The 25,332-nt window shown below is 40.7% G+C and overlaps 1 protein-coding gene and 1 pseudogene across 8 annotated transcripts; one reads left to right on the forward strand and one right to left on the reverse strand.

Moving 5' to 3' along the window:
- Positions 1-535: 535 nt before the first annotated feature.
- Positions 536-25,332, forward strand: mpp3a (MAGUK p55 scaffold protein 3a). Of its 8 annotated transcripts, XM_088331762.1 has the most exons (22): positions 554-660; positions 3,021-3,072; positions 4,329-4,395; positions 4,455-4,573; positions 5,539-5,616; positions 5,879-5,959; positions 7,603-7,740; positions 7,839-7,920; positions 10,564-10,649; positions 10,712-10,786; positions 11,984-12,180; positions 12,348-12,412; positions 13,084-13,104; positions 13,260-13,301; positions 15,584-15,682; positions 15,760-15,825; positions 17,452-17,607; positions 20,353-20,433; positions 20,504-20,597; positions 23,200-23,308; positions 23,402-23,530; positions 24,481-25,332. In XM_088331762.1, exons 3-22 carry the CDS (start codon positions 4,356-4,358, stop codon positions 24,658-24,660), a joined length of 1,938 nt encoding a protein of 645 aa, XP_088187888.1. In that variant the 5' UTR covers positions 554-660; positions 3,021-3,072; positions 4,329-4,355; the 3' UTR covers positions 24,661-25,332. The 8 variants fall into 8 exon arrangements, with proteins under 8 accessions (XP_088187880.1, XP_088187836.1, XP_088187871.1 ...); XM_088331754.1 differs by lacking the exon at positions 3,021-3,072 and having other exon boundaries at positions 536-660; positions 4,455-4,622; XM_088331710.1 differs by lacking the exon at positions 3,021-3,072 and having other exon boundaries at positions 536-660.
- On the reverse strand, positions 6,436-6,556 carry LOC148374051 (U2 spliceosomal RNA; annotated as a pseudogene).

A 25,332-nucleotide genomic window follows, 5' to 3' on the forward strand; every position in this document is an offset into this window, starting at 1 on the left:
TGTAACAACAGAGGTTCGCCGACGGACTGACAACCGGAGAGTGAAAGAACTGGGCTTAAAAAGGGACAGAGAACCAATCAGGTAGCCCGCAGCGGCTGGCGCCAAATGAGCGGGCACAGGTAATAATAATGAGTAATCGTGACATATACTTGGCCGAGGTTGTTGGTTTGTAGAAGAGCCGCATGGCCGAATGCAGCACCAGAGCTGCTTGTATATCAAATACTATATAATCAAATGAATCAAATATATATTTTTAACTAAACAGTCGGTTAGGAGCTGTACAGGTACTCTGCTTTTGTGATGCCATTGTTTCAATAATTTGTAGGTTGGTTTTGGACCTTTAAGCCACTTCATCATGGTGTTGCATTTGAATTGTCCCATTTGATTGGATAACTATGTCACCAGCCACACCAAAGAAAAAAAAAACTACAATAAACTAAGCAAAAATCTGTCCAGCATCATTCCAGAGGGAGGACCAGAAAACAAGGAGGGAGGGGCGTTGAAACAAAAACAAAAAAAAAATGCTTTGGGCGGCGTGGGGGGTGTCCAAGTGTGCAGCAGGTTTGTAAGCACAGCAGAGAGGAGGAGGAGGAGGAAACGAGAGGAAGAGCAGCCAGTAAGCCGTGTGGCTGCAGACCCTGACAGAAGGAGAAGAAGAAGGTAGGACATCTCATTTCATGATTTTAGGCTTTTCGACGGTGTCGACTCTAAGCAGATGGGACGTTCCCTCGCCCCTTCGTCCCTCCCTTTTCCCTTTTTCTGCTCGTCCATCTGCCGGCGAGTAAGCTGACGATATGCCGCACAGGGATGATGAGGACGGGGGCCGAGGGGTGGTGTGGAGGAGCTAGCGGGGGATGGGATAGCGATGCTGAAAGGGGGTGCACTTGCATCCCCTCGGTGTTCGCTGGGGTGCAAGGGCCACGCCCTTCACTATGGATTGCACAATGATGGTGAAGATGATGAGGCACAAACAAGAGGATTAGCATCATCCTTCGTGACATAAGCCCCCCCTCTTAGAGGCCGTCTGCTTTAGTTTATCATTTGGCTGGATTCAAAAGTGACACGAATACGTCACGGACCACGACACTGTGCTAACGAGCCTTTCGGGTTGATAATGTAACATGTTTACTCCTAATGAGGATTCTTATTGTTAAAGACAACATGTGTAATATTTGATCACTAGATGTCGCTGTATTGCACCCGAAACCGAGTGCTAAAAAACACAAGGAAGAAGACAAACTACAGAGACTCAAAGCTGTAGCAATATGGGTTGTCAATAAATTATTTTAACCTAAACCTCGGTCACCTATCTTGAGGGATATGACCAAGGTAGATAGATGGATAGACAAACCTAAGCCTTATTGACCAATGAAATTAAAGAGACAAAATTATTATCAAAATTTTTATTATTATTTATATATATATATATATATATATATATATATATATATATATATATATATATATATATATATATATATATATATATATATATACACACACACACGTATATATATATAATTATTTTAATAGTTCAATATACTTTAATCAAGACACACACTCTCGGATTGATGGAGTTATCTTGTACTAACAATTAACAGAAAAATGGGATTTTGATTTTGGATCTTGGCTGTCTAATATATTGATGAGGTGTTATTTAAGAATTTATTCCGTCCAGCAGGGCATTATTCAAACAGAGAGACAGACCGCGTTTGTGTCAAACTGGGATCTCTATATGCATCCCACAAAGGCACTTCCTTAGGGACTGACAGCTAGCTACAGTAGCCTAGATGGTAGGGCGCCTGCTCCAAGACTGGGAGGTCGTTGGTTCAAGCTTCGGCCTAGTCATAACTTAGACTTACAACATCGGTACTCATTGCCTCCCTGCTTGGCGCTCGGCATTAGGGGTTGGAATTTCGTTCTGTGTGCATGGTTACAAAGAATGACAATAAAAGTAAATTCTTCTTCTTCATTCTGTGAGGTACATTCTCGTTACCGTGCTTAACTCGCCAAAACAGACCAGGTTATGTAAAACAAACGCTATTTTTTGCAGAGTATTATATGTAACAGTTCATGTAGTTTTTTTTAAATTAATTTTGATATTATTAATGAACTATTTTTTTTTTACCAATAGGAGAAACTAAATAATACACACTGTCCCTTCATTTTAGGATATGAATGATTACTCCACAAATCCCACTTTGATAATACTTAATCAACAATACTACCCATTTCTATGAATACGATACTGAATTAGTGCACTAATCCATTTTGAAATCCTATCACAAGGCTCTATTTTGCCAACAATACAGATTATGGAATACAGTATTTATTGTGCATGGTTAAAATATGATTACAAAAAAAATAGGTTAATAATATACTTGAAAACAATTAAGGGAATGTATAATTGATCATTTTGAGTATGATACAATACTAAACGTATTAAATAGTCCTTATGTTCAACATGCAGACATTTCAGGGCACTGGATTATGCATTGTCAGTGGTGAGTGTTTGCTGACTGCTAGCTTGGAACAGCTTGACTTTTATTATTTATTTCTAATGACGCAATTCTGCGAACGATATGCAAACAAAACAGGCGCTTTGTTGTGTTGGGTGACAAATCGATGTCACTTTCGACACATTTTAAAACACTAATAACAGCCTGTTGATGTTTAGCTCTGCTCATTTTCATGTCATGTGTTTCTTTTTAATGGTCTCATGAGGTGATCAGCGCCACCTTACGGAGGTTTCTCAGATGACAGCAATTAGTGCATTATCATTTTTAAGTGGACCTGGGGGACAGTGGGTAAGATTACATGTCTGGGTCTCAGCCATTGATTGTTATTTATTTTGATTTTATTGAGATGGCCGTTCAACATTTTTGAAGGTGTGCGAGGGTTTGGAACAAGAGTGGGCAAACTTTTGGCATCGAAGGCAGCATTGAGTTAAAAAATGGGCAGGTGAGATGAGGAGAAAAAAGAAAATTGATGTGATTTTTTTTTTGTATCTACCAATACAGTCTGCAATCCCATACCTTGGCTGATAAGGAAACAGTTTGCCATGGACTTTGTGTAAGTACTGGTAGATGCATTGTTTTGACTGTTCCAAGAACAAGTACATTACAGTGTTCGAACAAGACAATATGACGAGTTCTGTCTTGATCTTTAATTAAAAATAGAAAAATCATTAATTTCAAACAAGCTTGTTTTCAACTGAGAGTGCAATCACCTTTGTTAAAATGTTTTTGGAAAGACCATTCAATAATGAATTTATTTTGTCACCTGAGGAAGGAGCATGCGACTTCTACACTGTGTTCCAAAACCAGTATAGTAACTCATCCAAATATTTAATCGGATCATTGCCAGTAATTCTGATCCAGAATAAGAAGTGCCTTGGTGGGTAGTCCTTTTTGGTTATTTGGGAGAGATCTTGAAATTGCGACATCCAATCATATGGCCTGGTGAGCACCATCATGTTTGTGTGATCCGCCCGCTAAGCTGCTAACGAGATTGGACTAAAGAGTACGTCATTTTTATTGGAACGCCACCCAGAAAGTGTCTAGGTCTATTTATAGGAATGCTGACTTGAATGCACCGGCATATTGAAAAACTAACCTATATACAGGTATATATATATATATATATATATATATATATATATATATATATATATATCTAGCGTGTTGATAAGAGAGTACTCGGTTGATTTGGACACATGGAGTGGATGGATGAGGAGCGAATGTTGAAGAGGATCTACAGAGCAGAAGTCAATGAAAGGAGACCAAGAGGAAGGCCGCAATTGACGTGGATGGATGGTGTTATGAGTGCACTGCAGGAAAGAGGTCTAAATATAATGGAAGCTAGAGCTCTTGTTGGTGATAGAAAGGAGTGGAGAGGTGTTGTGAAAGGATAGTGGGATTGTGGACGCGTTCTTAAGTATAGGCTGTGCACCCGTATGATGCGGCAGGGGTAAACCAGTGAAAGCTGTCGGGCCCTGCTGTTGAACAAAAGTGTGTTGTGTCACCCTGACCCGAGTGACATGGCCTCCTTCTGGTGTTCCGTTTCATCTGGAGGGACGAAAGCATGACCAACTTGGGTGCCGAGGTGCCTAACTTGTTTGTGTGTTTGGGCAATTGGGTTGGCCATGGTCCAAAGATTTTTGTGTGTGTTTTTTTGCTATTTTTTTTCACTTTTATTTTCTTTGTTATTGTATGTGTTTGGCTTGCTGTCGGTCACCCATCTTGAGGGATATGACCAAGGTAGATGGATGGATGGATATATATCTATATATTTTCACAATGGGAGTCAAGTGTTGCCCTCCCTGATAGGTTTGCTCCTCCTCACCTGGGGAATCCATGAAAGAAGCCATGCCGGTGCTCGCAGCAGGAGGAGCAGGTGAGACGAGACCCTTCATGTTAAGTCGCCAGCCTTTATCATCTTCCTGGTCTTTTTAGGTCTCCATGAGACGTTGGCCCTGCTCACCTCGCAGCTGCGGCCCGATGCTAACCATAAGGAGGACATGGTCTTCCTCAAAGATGTCTTCAGTGAGAGAAGCTTAGCACACCTGATGAAAGTGAGGATGGTTGCTAACTGACAGTACATTTCCAACGGACAACTCTCACGTAACATTCATAAAGACTTTGCAATTGTTGTGTGCTATACGCTGGTATATCTTTATTCAAGCACCTCTAAACACGAGAATTTTTTTTAAACAAGTTTTTTTTTGCAACAACAGTCTATGTCGACGTACGAAGGAAAATGCAGTTCACGAGCAGTGCCAAAGGCCACCACTAGAGACCTATCGAGACTGCTCAGCGCTTGTGACAGCTGACACACAGCTCCTCAAGTTTGCGCGTACAAATAATACTGTCAAAAAATATATGAAAACTTTTTCTGTGAAGTTTTTTGTTTTCGTTCATTTACTGTTACAGTAACTTTAATTTTAAGACTACAGTAAGTGCTTATGTATCCTCAACAGTCCCTCAATCTAATAATACCTGTCGACCTCCGCTAATTGCTCCCCTTATTAATAATTGCAAATCCTCTCTATTAAGCAATATAAACCTTACAAACACAACACAGTACCTACTCACAGCAAGTCAGAACCATGTAGGTGAGAATAATAGCAATCTACGATGATCTGTTAACAGTGACAGAGACTATAGCCAAAATGGGCTAGATCTTTTTATTATTTTCCCGTATAAAAAATACATATATAATATACAGCATACACAATTTGAAATGATCAGGAAAATGTATAAAATACGAGGAACACATCTGAGTTTACAGGTACACCATCTCTGTATCTGATATTGGGTTCACTTTGATGCATTTTAAGGTCTGGAATTAGTTTTTAATTATTTCATATTGCAAAAATGTGCTCGTTACATGGGCAATACGGGCCACAAGCACGATCCTAGAAGGAATTAAGCTAAATTGAAGATTTACCACTGTATACGATTTGAAAAGCTGTTGTACTTCTCTGTGTGTCAGGAATGTTACCCACCATTATGATGCATATTTACATTTCTGTCTCAGATCCATGAAAAGCTGAGGCAGTATGAGAGACAAAGTCCGACTCCAGTCTTACACAGCGTCTCCTCCCTAGCTGAAGACGTACGTTCTTAAGACACAGACACACACGCATATAATAATAATAAAGCACATACTAACATCCTTGGTGAAGGTAATAACCCAGAGTAGCCTCCAGCCAAGAAGCATTTCAAGAACTGCTCAAAGCGTTCTAAAAGTGCTGATTCATCACCAGGCACATCAGCTCTGGCAAAAGTGCTGACCCGGGCCGCTTCACCACTCAGTGACCACTCACCTCCGAGCGTGCTTGGCAGGAAGCTGATTTGTCTTTGTGTGTGATTGTCAGGTCGCAGACGAGCTGCAGAGTCGTCCTATGAACACGGAGGAGCGGGAACTGCTGCATCTGCTCACCTCACCGCATCTCAAAGTAATCCACTTGCTTTTCGTCCAAAAGTTATTCCTTGTCGATCAGTGGTCGGCAAACACAGGGCCGCGGACCAGTACCGGGCTGTCTGTTGTTCGGTATCGGGCCGCATGGAAAGAAACAAAGTTGCCGTACTTTATGCTTACAGCGTATTTATTTCGTATTCGCTTTTACTTTCACCCAAAAACTCAATGTTTCTATGCGCCTTTCACAGTAGTATTTTAATATTTTTGGGCTATGATTCATCTGTTGACAAATTCCACAGACCATATTTGCTCAGCAATGGATGCGACAGGAATCGAACACAGATCATGGCGGTGAGAGGGGGGGGGATTTTGTAAGGGTTATTGTTCTATATTCGTTATCAATTATCCGTTATCGGTCAATTCATAATTCTCTACAAAGCCACGGGCCGAGACACTTGTTCTCAGCCAATAGGCAGAGTCAAGATCCTAGCCACAGAGCCATGCAGCGATCAGTGCGAAAGCACCGTTCCCGGAAGTACTGCAATACCGGGCCGATGCATGGAGCGGACAGAGCAAGCTCTTAATCCATCTACGAATTGCAAAAATAACAGCAAACAAACAGTTTAAAAACTATGACGTGAGAGCACCGAACCCTAACTCCTGGACAACTTGGATTATAGAGAACGTAGAAAAATGGATTGGATTTTATCTCGTCATCACAATATTTTTACTTATGGTGCCACGTTGTACACCGTTGCATTTTGAGACAGAGTTCAGCCAAAACAATGGTAGACAACGCGGAACCATGAGTAAATATAGTGTGAGATAATTGAGATAAAATCCGATGCCTTTTCCGATGTCAACTAGGTCTGTATTGGGCTAGTGACTACACAGTGGTATTAAGTCTTAACATTATGACTATTGTTGTCATTATCACTAATGATATCATTGAGCCGGGCCACGAAAATATTGCCTGTTTGTAGTACAAAAATGAATGCGGACCACTGCCGTTGATTATATTGGTGGTAAATGTTGTTATTGCCTATGACAGATGACAAAGTATTATTAATAATGGACGTCTAAAATTGGATAGTGTATATATGATCCAAATTCAGTCCAAACATATTGTCGTGTTTACTTGTCCAATGTGGTCCAATAGCAGCCTCCAAACTGTCGTGTTTTCAACAACTTGAAAATAATCAGGGCAAGTTAGGAAAACCTCTGGACAAAACCATCCATCCATCCATCCATTATCTGCACAGCTTATCCTCAGTCGGGTCGCAAGAGTGCTGGAGCCCATCCCAGCTATCTTTGGGCCGTGGGCAGGGCAAACCCTGAACTGGTTGCCAGCCAGTCGCAGGGCACACATGGACGGACAATTTACTTGCTCATTCACACCTAGGGACAATTTTGACCGGCCAATTAACCTAATATGCATGTTTTTGGAATGTGGGAGGAAACCGGAGTGCCCGGAGGAAACCCACACAAGCACGGGGAGAGCATGCAAACTCCACACAGGAGGTTCGATCTCATGACCTCAGAACTGTGCCGCAGACGCACTAGCCACTGCGCCGCCTTGCTGCCCAGGACAACATTTAAACATTTTAATATAAACAGTTTTTGCTGGGATAATACAAGACATCTATGTCATTAGCATAATCAAAGTTACTATCATGGCAGGCCCTCCTGTCTGTGCACGACACAGTGGCCCAGAAAAGTTTTGATCCTGTCCTGCCGCCGCTGCCAGATGAGTATGATGATGACCTGGAAGAAGAATCTGTGAAGATTGTGCGTCTTGTAAAGAATAAAGAGCCTCTGGTCAGTGGTGATGCTAGCTGACTCGCCCGCTCCTCCATAGCATTCAATAACTGCACAGATCATATTCTAATCCTGATCCGTCTATGTTTAAACATTAGGGTGCCACCATCAGGCGGGACGAGGCCACTGGGGCTGTCATTGTGGCTCGTATCATGAGAGGCGGTGCGGCTGACAGAAGCGGTAAATTCTGTTGTGGACTAACTCAACATTTAACCTCTTTTTTTTTTTTAACACAGCTGTAACATAAACCCTCAAAACCTTAACCCTGGGCATGTACCTTACAATCTTATAACTCTAATCTTCATCCTCCATTCAGCACTCACAGACCCTTAACTAAAGGCTTCCCAAATTTTTTGTTACCCGTCAATATCTAATAAAATAAACAAACAAAAAACACCGCGATAAGACTTGCACGTTATCGCTTTGAATTTTATCATACTGTACAGCAGGGGTCGGGAACCTTTTTTGCTGAAAGAGCCGAAAAACCCAAATTTTAAAATCTAATCCTAGGAGAGCCATATGTATATTTTAATACCAAAAACAGCTAAATGGAAGAGGAAAATCAACGAGTTTATAGTATAATAAGCAATAAAGTTGACCACCCGAATGACCAGTGACATCACGTCATCAAGCTGCTTGTCACACATTTGCGCACAAAGTGCCTCCTGTTGTAGAATACAGTGGAAGCTGAGGATGGGTCTGTTCTCCTGCTCACGAAGCAGCGCTACAAATCCTCTGTTTTTCCCCACCATGCACGGAGCACCATCGGTTCACACAGAAATAAGTTTATCCATTGGTAGATTCTTTTCATTTGCAAACTCCATGAAAGACTTGAATAAATCCTCTCCTCTCGTCGTCCCTTTTAGTGGCAAAACGGCAAGACTTTCCTCACGCAGCGAGTCACCGTCAACATAGCGTGCAATAATACTGAACTGGGATAAATGACTGACATCTGTTGATTCATCCAAAGCGAGGGAAAAAAACTCTGCTGCATTTATGACATTCACTTGTTTTTTCTCTACTTGTTTCGACATCATGATGGCACGATCGTGCACAGTTCTTGCTGAAAGAGGCATATCTCTTATCCGTTTGATTATTTTATCTTTATCCTTAAAGTCGTCAAAAAGCTCGTTGGCCACATCAAGCATGAATGATTTGGCATAATCGCCATCTGTAAACGGCTTCCCGCTCCTCACAATTGCTAAAGAACCAGCAAAGCTAGCAGAGTTAAAATCACCTTGTTTGGCCCATACACCGAGCTGCTGCTGACTCGCCTGGACTGTAGAAAGTAGTTCTTGACAGGCCTTCTTTCTCTTGTCTCCCACTGGATATTTCGCTGAAAATGTGGCATAGCGTGTGTCGAAGTGTCTCTTTATATTTGACCGTTTCATCGAGGAAATTTTATCATTGCATATAAGACACACTGCACAACCTGCTCTCTCAATAAAGGCAAATTGCTCTGTCCATTCCTGCTGAAACGTACGGTAATCTTCATCGCTTTTCCTTTTCGTCATCTTGATTAGAAGGGTTCACCCTGCATAAAAAAAGCTAACCAAAAACGAAAGGAAATATTTCTTCTTTGCTTCAAAATGACTTGTGCAGATTGTTGTAAATTATCAATTAAAATTAGACTTTCCGGGTAGCGGACCTTCCCGCTCACCGGAGAACAGATTGGCTCTTAGCTGCGTGCCTGAACGAAAAGTTGCCGGTGAAAATATATATAAATTAAAATGTGTGTATTTATTTATTTTTTTTTGACATGTTTTTTTCTGACTTTATTATTATTATTATTTATTTTGCTAAAGTAACATTATTAGTAAAATTTGTTTCGTTCAGAAATTTTCAGAGAGCCAGATGCCGTCATCAAAAGAGCCATATATGGCTCGCGAGCCATAGGTTCCCGACCCCTGCTGTACAGGGATACACAATAATTATCAGATACTTATCTGCAACAAAAGCTCTTGCCTTCCTTTTTCGTCAAGTCTGTCAAAGTAATTTCTCAGGATGGTGCGTAAGCCCATGCAAAAGAACAGATAGCACAATCAAACGGTTTTCTTTTCTTAGGGTAGTGTTCGTCACAAGGAAAGGCTGGCGGCAACAATGTTCAAAGCACTAGAGGCAAACATGCTTTACCAAATAGACAGGCGAAAAGTTCAGAGATCAAATGACTCGAAGCTGTAAAGACGATAGTCCAAAAGTTCATCAGGGAGTAGTACAGGAGATCAGACAGGGTTATAGTACTGTGAGTAGACAAGAGCACTGGGGAGGGGCTGCTTGGAAAAGGATTAGTAGGACAACAAACCAGCTATGAACCCAGGAGAAAGTGTCTTAAATGACGAAAGAGGACGAGTAATGACAGGAGGAAAAAACGTGGGGAAACCAAGACAAGTGACCTCATCTGTGAGGATGAAAATTTAACTTGGAAGTGAGGTTATAACTGAGTGGTGGGTAAGGTTGAGCGAGTGAGAAGAAAGACAGAGAGAAGGTAGAGAGAACATATCGAGAAACATTGCAGCATCCTGATGGAGTATTAGTTTTGTATGTAATTTTGGAAGACTAATGACTGATGATCCACTGTTTATTGCTAACTTTAGTGATAAAACGCTCAACAAAGAGATGTATTTTAAGACAAAGTCAAACAAACGTGTACAAGGGCTATGACAGCCTATTAAATATTGATTGGATTTAGCATCTAGGGTTTCTTTATTGTTGTTGCAACAACAAGATCATATCTCGTACATGTCAAAATACATTCTATATCCTACAGTGAAAAATATTGGATTGATGGTTTTTTTCCTAGAGCTTTTTTTAACTTGTTTTTAGGTTTGGTCCATGTAGGAGACGAACTCAGGGAAGTCAATGGCGTTTCTGTTGTCCACAAAAGACCTGATGAGATTAGTCAACTGCTGGTGAGTCCAGACGGATGGAGGTCATGCCTTCTCCGTTCTGAACGCTTCTTCTTTGTGTGCAGTCGCAGTCACAGGGGTCCATCACTCTGAAGATCATCCCTGCTGTTAAAGAAGAAGACAAACTAAGAGAAAGCAAGGTGATCCTCTCGAGCACGGTTCTTCAACATAGTACCCATGGGCGCCAGGTAGCCCCCTAAGAACAACTGAATAGCCCATGGATATGTCCTGGAAATAGCTCACCAGTAATGGCTCATTGTGATTTTCTTAGAAATTTGGTTTCTAACTGGCATGATGTTTTTAAGGTCGACTGATCCTATATCAATTCAACTTCCAATAATTACAAAGTGGAATCATTATAGTAACAACACAGTAATAACATGATAATGATGATAATAATAACATAATGCCATTTTAGAAATAAATATCAAACTCGGGCAGCACGGCGGCGCAGTGGTTAGCGCTTGTGCGGCACAGTTCATGTCATGGGAACCTGTCGTGGGTTCAAATCCAGCTCCAGACTTCCTGTGCGGAGTTTGTATGTTTTCCCCGTGCTTGCGTGGGTTTCCTCGGGGCACTCCGGTTTCCTCCCACGTTCCAAAAACATGCATTTCAGATGAATTGGCCGGTCCAAATTGTCCCTAGGTGTGAATGAGCGAATGAGTTGTCTGTCCCCGTGTGCCCTGCGATTGGCTGGCAACCAGTTCAGGGTGTCCCCTGCCCACTGCCCGGAGATGGCTGGGATGGGCTCCAGCCCCCCCCCCGCGACCCTAATGAGGATAAGCGGTACGGCTGATGAAATGAGATGAGATATCAAACTCGTTGCCTTTCATGCATAACAGTAACAAAAAGCTTGCCAAAGAGCTATATCATTTGGGTGATGAAAATCCATTGCCTACTTATTTAATGGTCTATGGAAAAAGTAATATATTATCTGGGATTTTTCCAGATTTTTGATGGTTGGTTACTATTTGTCTATGTTGATATTGGTCACAATTTGATTTCATATGATCTTCTAAAGGTTAAGTTCAGTTATGACTCCAATAGAGAAACCCTTTCTGCTAAATACTTGTAGGTGAAGTATCAAGTTACTGGGCTAGAAAATGATTCAAAAGAAGGTTTTTGTATATTATGTGTTTGGCCTTTCTGTGACTCCAACTTTAAATTTACATGTCCAAAATTCTTATGTAACCTGTGCTATGAATATCAAATTTTTGAGAGATGGTTTATTAGCACAAAAAAGGGAAAATGAGCAACAGATTGTAGGTGGTTTGCTCTTTATGGGTTTCCTGGTTCATATTGAAAATTATCAGATGATCAAAAACCGCTCAACTTAGGTGTACTTGAGGGCGTTGTTTGACTACATCCCCTTGGAGGACAAGGCTACACCATGCCAGGAGGCCGGTTTACCCTTCAAACGGGGCGACATATTGCAAGTCGTGACCCAGGACGACCCAACGTGGTGGCAGGCCAAGCGCGTGGGCGACAGCAACCTGCGCGCAGGCCTCATCCCGTCCAAGCTCTTTCAAGAGAGGTAAGCATTGCATGTTTTGTGTGCCGTGATGGATCAGTTGCTGCCTTTTGAAGGCAGCGACAATGCTGAGGGGCTTGTAAATTTAAACGATGCCCTAAGCGTTAAAACAATCACTGTTTCCTGAAATGTCTCACACGCACATCTTTTCTCCCTCTACCCCTCTGTAGGCGACTGGCCTACAGGATGAAAGTGGGGACACTCCCCAATCCCAAATCCCCGAAAACTCCTTCCTGTAAGTTTTCCACAACCTAACAACTATCAACTTTTAATAAAAATGATTCAATCTGTCTAGTTGCTTTGGGTTGGTCCACGAGTGGTGTGTGTCCATGTAGCCAGGTGAGGGGTGGCCAAAATTGCTTTGGTTGAGAACGGGATGGGGGTAGCAGGACGTAAGCTTTGGGCCAATCCGATTATGAGCCACAGGGGGCTAGGGCACTATGGCTTAGTAACGTTGCGGCCACCCTCTGCCACTACTTTAGGGCTCAGCTGGGGCTATTGCATGCTGCTTTTTCCACTTTTATTGCAATTAATCCAGCATATGTCAGTTTGGATTTCCCTTCACATCCCCCAAAAATGTCAATTGAAGTTAGCCCATCCAACACAAGTTAAGCAAAACTCGACATAGCGAGAACACCACAACAATCATCAAAAAGCTGTAAAAGACCAACATAAATTTGTTCAATCGAAGGCAAACCTTTTAGGAGTCATCATCTAGAGCCAGATGCTAACACCCAACTTCAGATGTCAAAATGGAAGTGAGCTAAAAAGAAGATAGAAAAAAGGATAAACACTTTAACTTGAAGGTTGCAGCTAGCACAAAATGTTGTCTTGGTCTCCAAAGAATTTGTTTTTGTAGTCCCCGTGCTTGTTTCATCTATTGTTATGATGTGTGCTTCTTTTCAGATGATCAAGCATGCGACAAAGGTGAGCAAGGACAATTTTTGAATGGTATTAGCGTTTTTGGAAATTCCTTCAACTATTTCCTCTTAACCCCCAACTTGCAAAACTCCAAGCTTCCAAGGTGTTGTGAACCTGTGTTGCTTACCCCTTCCTTGTTTTCCTCGCTTACCTTCCTGCAGACGACTGTGACTGTGAGGGCTATATCAATGGACAGTACATAGGTGAGAATGTTTACAACCTTCAAAATGTTGCCCTTCATGGCACGTGGCTGGTTCCTCAGATTGCAATAAGCCTCGGGGGAAGTCCCATATGTTTGGCTGCAGGGTTTAGGGTTGCCATGGAAGGATAGAGTACCATACACATTGAAAAAATAATCTTTTTTTTTTCCCACCAAATGACTTTCAGTGTTTGTATCTCTGCTCTTTTTGTGATGCACACAAAAGGGTGCTAGGTGGTGGGAAGAGGTTGATTAGTGGACATTTATTGCCAATGCAGGGACTGTGCGGATTCCAACTGATTGTAAATAAGATAATCAGAGGACGTTTTAAAGAGGGACTATTTTGGCATAACGGGTTTCCTTAATTGCTTCTTTTATTATTGGGATCCACCAATTAATTCAATTTAAACTTAAAGGTAGGGTGTTTTGTTTAAGGGGTCCTTAAAAAGTTGAAGGAAGAATTCTCTTTTTAGTATGTATTAACTTTGCTCAACTGAGTTCAAAGAGCCTTTCTTGATTTATTTATCTGTTCTACTTATTATTAATAAGGTTCGGGCCACGGAACACATTAGGCTATTGAGTGACTTTATGCACATCACCACACTTTGTTGTTAGTGTAGCATCAAATGGTGAAAATTAGAGAAGACCTTTTCAAGTGCAGTCCAAACACTCAACCAAACACCAAATGAAGAGGAAAACAGAAGAGTTTGTTTGAGCGTGGCTTAGATGTGCACGTACTTGCACGCGCCACAGAAAAACTTGACAAAATCTGCATGAAGACTTTAACCAGAAAATGGTGTCAGCGAGTATAAAATTTCGAAATTCCGAACAGCACCTTTAATCATGGTTGACCCACACGTCTTCAGGCATTGTGAAACTCAAAAGTTTCCAAAATGTGACCGGGAAAATTCACAATAGATAGATGCATTTTTGAGACATATGTCTCTTTGCTTTGGGGTCTAGATACTGGAATTCTGTGTTAAAACCCAAGTATTGTCATAGAATAGACCAACTGACAAAATAATGAATCTCTACTAAAAAAGTAATGCAGTGCTAATGATAATACAGAGAATTGTCACGATGATGCATGTTTAAAGGCAGAAATGAGCATCCCGGTCCTATGTTTTTGGAGGTTTTTCTTTATCAAATCAGGTGATTCAAATCAACAGAATCATTAACAAGCCCCATACCAGCTTGTTAATGAGCACAGTAGCTCAGGAGGTAGAGCACTCATCTTGGGATCAAGTGATCTCAGTTCGAATCCCGGCTTGTCCGTGTTACATGTCGAAGTGTCCTTGGGTAAGACACTGAACCCCTAATACCCCCAATAAGCAGGTTAGCGTCTTACATGGCTGCAATACAAGGCCGCTATTGGGAAATGTGAAGCACATTGTAAAGCACTTTGGGAAGTCATTGACTTGAAAAGCGCTATATAAATGCAGATCATTTCATTACACATCATTTTTATTATCCGAGTTGAAAAAGAGAAATCTCCCATAACATGCAGAACATGCAGCCCTCGAAGACTGCTGTTTTGCCAAATTGTCCTACCCTCTTGTCGTGTCCTATCTTGGGCTGACATGACAGCAGCAATTTTGTTTTCTTTTTATTCAAGTAAAACCACCAACACTGAAAGTGATCCGATAAAACGAGGGTTGGGATCCATACATACACTCTGTAGTTACTGTAGTCAACAGACAACATCCTAGAAAGCTACCATAGAAAAACCTACAAGGCTTAAAAGCTACAACAAAAAAAGTCAGTATTTCGAAGCAGTGAAAGAGTCAAAGACTGATTAAAAACGAAAATTGTAAGTAATCACCACCAAGAAAGGCACAAACAGCTATCAGCGTTGTGCGTGAGCATACGCACTAAGCGTTGTCAGGAAGCCTACGTGGGCAGGTTCGTTATGCAGGACAGCTGGTTAACCCACCTCTGTTTTAAGGAGCTGTGCTTTGTCTGTTAGCATTGACCAGTGGAAAGTCTATAAAAGTTTTGGCCCCTTTTTTCTTGGTGTCTGGTGTGAAAGGGGCCCTCCATTAGAACCCTTCCTCCAAACTTCTGCCCCTCAGCCAAACATGCGCTGTCTGCTTTCCTCCATCCTGCTGTAATGTTCTTACTGGGAATCTCCAGATATTTGATGGCATCGCCTTGTAACACAGAATGTGTGCTTCCGGTTCATTCAGCATCTTGGAGTCATACACCGCCAACCCGTTGCAGAGTCCCCCTCCCTTCCCTTCCTGACCAATGCCCCCTTTCACCCTCCCTTTCCTGCATCTGCTGCAGTGCTCCAGTGCCGCGCGCTCCCTCCAACCGAATTCCACCCTCTCCCACCACCCCATGAGGGCTCTCCTGCCACGTTGGAAGCATTGCGCACTTTACCAGGCACGTCTGCTGCTTGTTCACTTGCCTGGTGTGCACGTTTAGGGCTTAGTGAGATCAAGCTCTAATGCCAGTTGTAGTCTCTCCTAAGTGTAACGCAGTGGCGCCCTCCTGTGGTCAGGTGTTTTCCTGGGAATTTTATTCAGGTACGGTGGCCGGTTTGCCCTGGGTCTGATGTCCAGACGGACCCGACTGTGGGGCGGTTCCCAGGGTCGGGCCCTATCTGTCCTGCCTAGGACTTGTTGTTTTAGCTCAAATACAGTGCTTCTCAAAGGTTTCACATCACATGAGGCCACATTTACAAAGACTGAAATGATAAAGAAAAGGCACAACTGGAAAGGTTTACTATTCTAAAATGCGCACGTGTTAGCTATTGTAAGATTATGAGGGGAATAAATGAACTGTAAATGACTGCATTTCAAAGGGAGACTGTAATATTTGACCACTAAATGTCGTTGTTCTATATGATACATAACGGTCAACCTCAGCAAAGTGCGCCCCTCCCTAATAATTACAAATCCCTGATAATGAAACTGCGGCACCTATTTACTCACAGCAAGACTGACTATATAGATTTTAGAATAAAAGTAATTTCTGTAAACATGCTTATCTTCTTTCTCAAACAAACTACACACACAATTTTTTCAGCATCCTTCACAGTTCGTTCCCCACTTGCAGTAGATTTAACGTTGCTTATAATGCGTAGCAGCGAGGGCGTAATTTTGGCATGGACAGTGAAGACAGGTACCTATCAGAATGGAGAAATCGATTTTGGTCCCCAACAATTTTATGTGATTACTTCCCAAAAAATGTGCCATCCCCCCAATAATATCCAACATTTATTGTTTTGTCCCTACCAATATTATGTGATCACTTGAAAAAAATGGCTCCCCACCAAGCCCTCCAGTTCCCACCAATGACATAACCGAACTTACGCCCTTGCATAGCAGTACAGGATTTCACACAGTACTTCTGTTCCACAGATGGTTTAACACTGTAACAGAAACTGTCAAAATTTAGGTTAAAACAAATGCTTTATCGGGGCTAACATTTGCTAGCGTACCACAACAATATAGGCAATCTACGTTGACGTGAGCAAAATTTAATCGGAAAAAATGAGTTTATTATTGTTTTCTCACGTGCAAAAATAATTATCCTGCAAATACAATTTGAAATGATACAAATATATGATAAAATATGGAGAATAAGTAAAAGTTGACGGGAATGGGTAAGCAAACGAAAACAAGTGAGGTGATTACAAAGAAAGAGGAAGAACACAAACTACAGAGACTCAAAGATAACAAACCCCACAATTTTTTTAAATCTAATTTCTTTTGCCCAGCCTTTCAAAGGCTTTTTTCGCGATACATGTAGCAGCAAGAGGGCGGACGTCATGTCAGCTCTCTCTCGGTGAGCCTCATATAATTTATAATGTAATGTATATAAGAATCCTCAATCCACAGATTTAAAAAAAAGTCTCTATAACAGTTCATATATTTTTGCATTGATTAAATCCAAATATTTTTAACGAGTAAAGATACAAAATGTTCCTTTAAAAACAAAATTCATACTGTACTCATTGTTTTTGTAACTAGCTACCACTAGAGAGCGCGTTTGAACCACACTTTGAGAATCACTGTTGAGAGACTACCACCTAACTAATCTCATCAATCCATAATGCATGGATATGAGTAACAACATATGATTTTTAAAATTAATTTTAAGCCAATCTCACATTTTCTCCCTCTTCATCTTAACCTTTTCCAAATCAGCTGGTCTGCGCAGAAGCTTCCGTCTTAGTCGGAAAGACAGACAAGGCTCCTCGATCGACGTCTCCGATCCTGCAGAATCCGGCTTCCTCACCTATGAGGAGGTGACCCGCCACCAACAGCGACCCAATGAGAGGCCTCGCCTGGTGGTTCTGATAGGTAAGCAATGGGGTGAAATGTGATGCCCACTTTAAGAAGCAGGGCAATGCTCTAAACTAAATTAGAGACGTTTTGTTCCATTGATTTGCTCGGATAGAGATGCACATTTTGTCCAGGAATGCTCGGTTATCTTTAAACAGTGTTTTTGCAAAAAAACATGTCATTGTTCAGTATTGTTTCTTTCTTTTCGCGATCAGATAAGTAACTGTTGCATTCATCCAAAGCAGTAGGTGGCAGTAGATTACTATTATTTTTAATTTTGTTGTAGTATTGAAATAGTCACTGCCCATATTTAGTTATGATTATGTACTTTCTTTATCTACTAGTTCTTAATTTATTGAAGCATGTTTTATGTTTTTATGGAGTGGATTACACAATGTAAGTTAGAAAACATATATTTCAGTTCATGAAGAGATGTCTAATAGAAAGCACATTCCTAGGAAAATCACAAGAATTATTGTCCAGATTATTTCCGTTTTAACAATATACAATCAATTTAATCAAGGTTTCTCGAAATATGACATGGTGGTCATCATTTAAATGGTGCATGTTTGACTTGTAATAGATTTTCAATCAGCTTATTGACTGCCCTTTTGTTAAGCATACTGGAAAAATGTGTCAATGAATGCCCTCAGCCATTGTCTGTTAGTTAATTTTTTTCCCAGAATACATTTTGACTGAAGGAACTGCGCATCTTTTTCCAGCCTTTTTTAAAAAATTCTTCTTAGAATCGAACGAACATACGGAGTAAAAAAAACCCATTATTCAACACTTTTCATATACTCTACTAATTGTCTGCTCTTAGGGTAGTACAGGCAAATACTGTATATTTTAAAAAACACGTTTTGTTTGAAGAAGCTGTTGTTTCTACCTTAAAAAATATTAAATAAATTCTAATGTAATCGTCTGCATTTAAATAGCGCTTTTCAAGTCAATGAAGACCTCCCAAAGCAATTTACAATGTGCTTCACACTATTCCTTTTACACACACTAACTAACCGATAGCAGTGTTAGCCATGCAAAACCTGCTCATCAGGGGCATTAGAGATTCAGTGTATTGCACAAGGTCATTTTGACATATAACAGGCAGGAGCCTGCGACCTCTTGATCCCAAGATGAGCGCTTTACCTCCTAAGCTACCGCCGCACATTATATTGCTGATTTAAATTATTATTTTTTTCATTCACTGAAAAACAAAAATAAACAACCTAGGAAACATTTTTTTTCACTTTTTTTCTTGTTTAAAGTGTAACCAGCTCAGTAGCCTAGATGGTAGTGTGCCCGCTTTGAGACTGGGAGGTCGCTGGTTCGCGCCTCGGCCGAGACATACCTAATTGGTATAATGGCGGCGCCCTCTGTTGGCTGCGGCTGCATCGACTCGCTACAACGGGTCAGGTGTATCGACATTTCGTTCTGTGTACATTGTTACAAAGAATGACAATACAAAGGAAATTATTATTATTATTATTATTATTTTTACAGTTTTCCCCCAGAGAATCAAGACAAGACTCAAATAAAACTTATAAACAGATTAATCAAGATACAATCCCAAGCTGCCGCAAAGGTATTAACCAAAATGAATAATCTGTATTACCTCCTAAGCCACAGTGACCACAAATGATAAGAAAAGCTTTACACCATCAATCAAGGCAACATGCTAATTTTGTGAAGGAAACACTTGGGGTGGTGTGGAAGCACAGCGCAGCACGGATTAGAGCAGTAACAGAGGTATTTTGTTGAGACAGTGTTCGCTATGGAAGCAGTCAGAGACTGAGGCAAAAATGCAGGTGACGGATCGGTGGTCCGGTAAACTCAATCAGCTAAGGCAAAAGGGGCTTGGCAGGCGATACTCCTGATTCAGAAAGGCAGGGAAGGGTTTGCTACATTGGGATAACAAGCCGCTGATACAGGAGGGCTTTGATCATGACAAGGAGGGCAACGAACTAGCACAGAACCAATGGGACTTAGTGTTTAAATAGTAAAGACGGAGAGTCGTGGTTGGAGGGTAATCAGGACAAGTACCCACAGCTCTGAGGAGAAAAAATTACCCAAGAAGTGAGTGACGATTTAAGGTAAGGTCGATAGACATGGATGAGAGAAAGAGAGGGGGAGAGAGAGGAGGAGCTTACAGAGACACATAAACCAGAGTGCAAGAAGGTGACAAATTTAAGCTTCAAGAAAGCAAATAAACATTAAAATGCAGCTAATTTTTGAGCATTTTCAAGAGACCTGAGATTTGTTAACAAAAAAAGTGCCTTGGCTTCAAAAGGTTTGAGAAACACTGTAGTTTACTAGCTAGTAAGTCTTCATTGTTTTTTAATATTAATCACGAAAATGATTTCAAAAGTGAGTCATTGTATTATCTTTTTCATCACCAATCTGAAAACAACATTTGGATCAAATCGTCTTTGTAGAAAGTAAATCAATGAGCCTGTTTTTATGATGATGGTGGTTGCCATTTTTTCCACAGCCTACCCTCGCTTTCCTAGCTGGTCATTTAGTTTTTGGACTCTCTTTATGTGATGTGTTGAGACAAGCAGGGGCGGGCTTTTTTAATATTACCCTGATTTGACGTTTCAGGTTTTTTTAAAACATGATATCAGATTAATTTAATACAACTAATATAAAACCTCGTAGCCACGTCAAGTCCTTCTGGTATTAGATCAAACCTCTCTCGGTATCAAACCTGAGCTCGATTAGCTCCTTTTTACAAACTAAACCTGGGGATTGTTCTTGCTTTTAAAGGATCTCTTGGAGCGCGAATAAATGAACTAAAGCAGCGGGTGATAGCTGAAAACCCACATCGCTATGCGGTGGCGGTACCACGTGAGTCTCCACGTTACTAAACCTTATTTAATTTAATTTTGGCCTGGTCTCAAACAATTTTTTCCCTCAGATACAACCAGGCCCAAGAAAGCTCATGAGAAAGAAGGTGTGGAGTATCACTTTGTTACCAAGCAACAGTTTGATACAGATGTCCTCAACAACAAGTATGGGAGCTCACAATTCCACAAATGTACAAAGATGAATGCTCCTAACATGTAACAAATAGTTGCACAAAGAATGTCTTGGGATGATATGAAAAATACCGGAATTTCTGCACTATAAGGTGATATTTTTTTCATAAAAAGCTGCACAATATCACAAGGAAAATAAAACTAAAACTACAGTAAGGGTTAGGGTTGCACTAAACTCAATAAGTCCAGGGGTTTTGTTGTTGTACTAATTCGGCCATTATGAATTGAATGAAAAGAAAGGCATTGTGGGAAATCATTCGGTTGTCCTGAAAGATATAAATAAACGCGTGGCCGCACGCATCCCATCGTCACTTACAATGCCTAGTTTTAGCTGAGAAAATCTGAAAAAATGTTTTATACTAGTCTTAAATCACTCTGTTTTCTCCTTTCTCTAACATATCTAGTAGCAAACCTAAAAATACTGTAATGTGATAATGAGATAAGACCTAATGCCTTTTCATGTCGTCTGTATCCCTAGTGGTTTAGTGCAGGGGTCGGAAACCTATGGCTCACCAGACAGATATGGCTACTTTCATGACTACATATTCCTCGGATATACAATTTTGGCATGCAAATTTATTCTATTGCGTTCCAATTCCAAATAATGCAGAGTCGAGTGTGGTGCGTGTATAGCAGACCAAATGGTTTGGTCTAAGACAGGGGTCGGGAACCTATGGCTCGCGAGCCATATATGGCTCTTTCTATGAGTACCTATGGCTCAGAGACCAATTTGATTGCATGCAAAATTTCTCCATCTTGTTCAAAACCGGGAATGTCTATGCTATTCAGGTACACGTAAAGCCAAACCAAAGCTAAATGTAAAGGAAACACTTCGCAGTATATATAGGGCACGTTTTTCACTACAATTTACAGTCAAGGTGTCACACAAAAAAAGGGGGGAAAAAAACTCGTTTTGGCTGTACAACGCTAAAGAATCCTTTATTTAAAAGTTCACTATATAATCTGTGTTCAGTGTTCAGATACTTTATGATGAATCCACAGAACTGTAAATACGCCAAAACACCGGAAGAGAACTTAGTCATTTGATTGGGTGAGTGGGAGGGATAGGTGGAGCTATGCAAAAAGTACAAGCATTCCCTCCCATCTCTCGCCAAAGGTAAGCACATAAGGCTCCCTATTCTTAGAATGTTGTGACGTTTTTACAAAATAAATGCTTGCATCTGGTTTTGAAACCAATATGTATGAAAAAAAGGGTCAAAAGGAGTTTAACCGATCTTGAGTAATTGCAAGAAAGAGACAAGTTTAAAGTGGTCTGTTTGTTGAATTTGGGACAGGGGCTCTGGCATTATTCTCTTTTCATAATTTTTATCAAATCATCAAAAATAAATGTGCTGAAGACTAAGCTTTTGTCTGGGGCGCGGGTTTAGCAATTTAGTAAATTTGTCTCATAATATATGGTGTGGCTCTTTCCCAAAATAAAATTAATATTTTTTGCTTTTATGGCTCTTTGAGTCAAAAAGGTTCCCGACCCCTGGTCTAAGATATAAAGAGCACAGTCTCAACAACAGTTTACAGTCTAGGTATCACACAGACAGACCCCATTTTGGCTATATGTCTCTAAGGAATCCTTTATATGAAAGATTCAATAATCAATGTATGTTCACTGTTTAGACACCTTATAATGAAAACCCAAAACACCCCAAAACGCATGCAAAGCACACAGAGCAACTTGACTTGGTGAGCAGTAGGGGTGGGCAAAGCTATTCACACAGCGTCTGGACCGAAGGTAAATACAACAGTTTCGTCGATTGCAGTGTTTTGTGACATTTTTATAAAGAACTGCTGAAGACTGTCAAAATGAGCCCCAATGATCTTAAGTAACCGTGAGGAGGGAGATTAAAGTTTTTTTTTATATGGGACACAGGCACTGACATTATTCCTATTTCATAAATTTTATAAAATAATCTAATATTACGCAGTGAGATAAAATGCCTTTAAAATTTGATTTTGTTTGGAAAGCGGGTCTGGCGGATTTGCTGAATTTTGTCGTAAAATATAGGGTACGGCTCTCTCTAAGGAAATACAAATATTTTGCTATTATGGCTCTTTAGGTCAAAAATATTCCAGTGGATAAGATACAGTCCTCTTTCGGCTGTGATCTGGGTTCGATTCCCATTGCATCCAATGATAAGCAAATGTGAACAACCATTTATGTCTCTAGCTGCCTGGTCGTTAAGATTTGGTTCTCTTACCATTGCTATCCTGTTTGATCCTCACTGCCACCATTGTTATGTAATTGTGGTCAATAATACAATTCATCGACCACTCAATAATTGCACAAATATGGTAACGCATTTCCAATTTTGTCCGCAATAAGGCGCACCGGATTGTTGGAAATGTCTGTCCAATTTGGGGTTTTTGGGTGTGCCTTACAGCCAGGAAAATACATTAATGTATATTGTGCAAATCAAGTTGGGACTTTTGGATTATTTGAGGGTCGCATTTTTTATTAAAACATGCAATGTTACGTGTGGCCGTGTAACAACAAGAGGCCACATTTGTAAACATCAAATATATCCCGCTGCATCAGTGCTCGTCCGTCTCTTGTTTTCAGGTTCATCGAGCACGGCGAGTACAAAGAGAACCAGTACGGCACCAGTATCGAGGCCATACGCTCTGTGCAAGCCAAAAACAAAATGTGCATTGTTGATGTTCAGCCAGAGGTATCGAGTACCGCTCATTCTTCTTCAGCTGTATTCAGCCTTGGGATCACTTGATCTGATGTTTTTTTTTTACCCCAAATCCAAAAACTGCAGGCCTTGAGAAGGCTGAGGACTGTGGAGTTCAAACCCTATATTATTTTTGTCAAGCCGCGGGTTCCTGAAAGCAGACGGCGACGTAGCGCTGCCACCTCGCCGGGAGGGGCAGAACAAGGCCGCATTACGGTGAATTTCGGGGGGCATTTTCTGAATGAAATAAGAGGCTCAGATTCTCAAGTTTGACTTTTCAAGATTTCCAAGACAACCTTATTTATTAAAAAAAAGACAGTTTTCAAAAATCTAGTCAGAACAAAGTTCTAGCTATTTGTCACCAACTTTTCAGCTGTTCACGAGGCTTCTGAGAGTTAGTGATTTTAGACAAAGAACCCCTAATCCTTTGGATTAACGTCTGATACAGGAAGAACCAGATCGAGTTGTCAGTAATTTGTGATTGTTCCCTCATTTTTGTGGGAAGAAATAATCTGACAAAGAATAACTCAAGTATCTGGACTATACTGCGAACAGGACGTTGGTGTCAGCAAAGGTCCATAATTTTAATCAGATGACACTTTCTGCCTCTGCCAGTCTTTGTATTCACCCAATTTTAAGATTTGTGAAATAAGGATTTGAATAATTCAGGGCAAGAGTGCCCCCAATTACCAGGTTGCCCCCTGAGGAGAAGCTGAGGTGCCCGCAAACCTGTTCTGAAAATAGCTCACCAGTGCTCGGGCATTATGATTTTCTAGTGAAATTATTTCTTAGTGATTGACTGAGTCTATTTAACCCTGCTTCCAAAAATTGAACTGGTAACAACAGAGTAACAACATATTAAAAAAAGATAATGTAATTATGATCTGCATTTAAAACCTTTGCAGTAATTAGTAACAAGAAATAGCTCTGGGCTTGTAAAAGGTTGGAGACCAGTGATTGAGGGTATCTAACCATTTGTCCAGAAAGATTTACTGATTGCGTAAACAAAATCAAGAGTTCAAGAACACTTTTTTGTGTTCTTTCCTCAATATCACCTGTGTTAACCAGTCATCAGAATCTCACAATATACAAGATGTGGAGTATCTTTTTCTTGATAGATCAAGGAGATTATGTTTCAGAAATGACTAGCTTTTTTTTCGGAACAGGACGAGGACCTCCAGGAAATGCGGCAGTGCGCCATACAGATGGATCAGCAGTATGGACATCTGGTTGACCGGGTCCTGATCAAAGAGGACTCGGCAAGTGCCTGCGCGGAACTACAAAACATTTTGGAAAGACTCGAGCATGAGAGCTTTTGGGTGCCTCTCTGCTGGGTCCGGACCTAAAAACCGCCTCAAAACTGCCATCCCCTCTTAACCCAGCTTGATGGTCTGCTGAGAACTGAATCTAAATTGCAAATATCTGCCACTTTGTGAATGTCACATTTATCAGGTGTGCTTTGAAAAATCGCTTAACTAATCGCTGCCTGGCATAAAGACCACTGGGTCAGCTTTTTCACGACTCCTGTTGGAGTCCATCAAGTAGCATGTCTTGTTTATAATACCAATCAAAGAATGCTTCTCGGACTTTGAAATGATCTAAATAATGTGACATATGTTTATTTTTCCACAAGCTTCTTTTCAAGGAACTGCATGTCCACTTGCATAATTGATGTAAATAATGTACATTTAAATCCTTGTGTGCCAACGAATGCAACCTGTTTACCTTGGCGTCCCTTGGAGCCTGCCCCTATTTGTGTGGATGGATACATATTTGGGGGTGTATTTTAATATTGTAAAATAATATAAAAATACAAATACTCATTTAAAAGTGATGACAGCATTGCATCTTGTTTTAAAAAACAAACCTTATTGGATTTTGATGAACATAAGCATAACGTGGCTGTCTTGCTTCTTATAAACATTTGGCAATGGCTAAAATTTGTTTCGTTTGAAGCCTTTTGGAATATTCCAACATACATCCTGAAAATGCAATAAAATCTGACAAAGCGTTCTCAA

Source organism: Urocampus carinirostris, chromosome 1, assembly GCF_059441175.1.
Source record: "Urocampus carinirostris isolate Australia breed hairy pipefish chromosome 1, RoL_Ucar_1.0, whole genome shotgun sequence".
NCBI lineage: Eukaryota > Metazoa > Chordata > Actinopteri > Syngnathiformes > Syngnathidae > Urocampus > Urocampus carinirostris.

Bases quoted from the DNA above. Each gene is read 5' to 3' on its own strand.
- mpp3a (XM_088331701.1), top strand. From the start codon at position 4,212: ATGTGTTTGGCTTGCTGTCGGTCACCCATCTTGAGGGATATGACCAAG. The intron at 4,396-4,454 runs GTGAGACGAGAC...TGGTCTTTTTAG, and splicing joins GCTCGCAGCAGGAGGAGCAG to GTCTCCATGAGACGTTGGCC. The intron at 10,650-10,711 runs GTGAGTCCAGAC...CTTTGTGTGCAG, and splicing joins ATGAGATTAGTCAACTGCTG to TCGCAGTCACAGGGGTCCAT.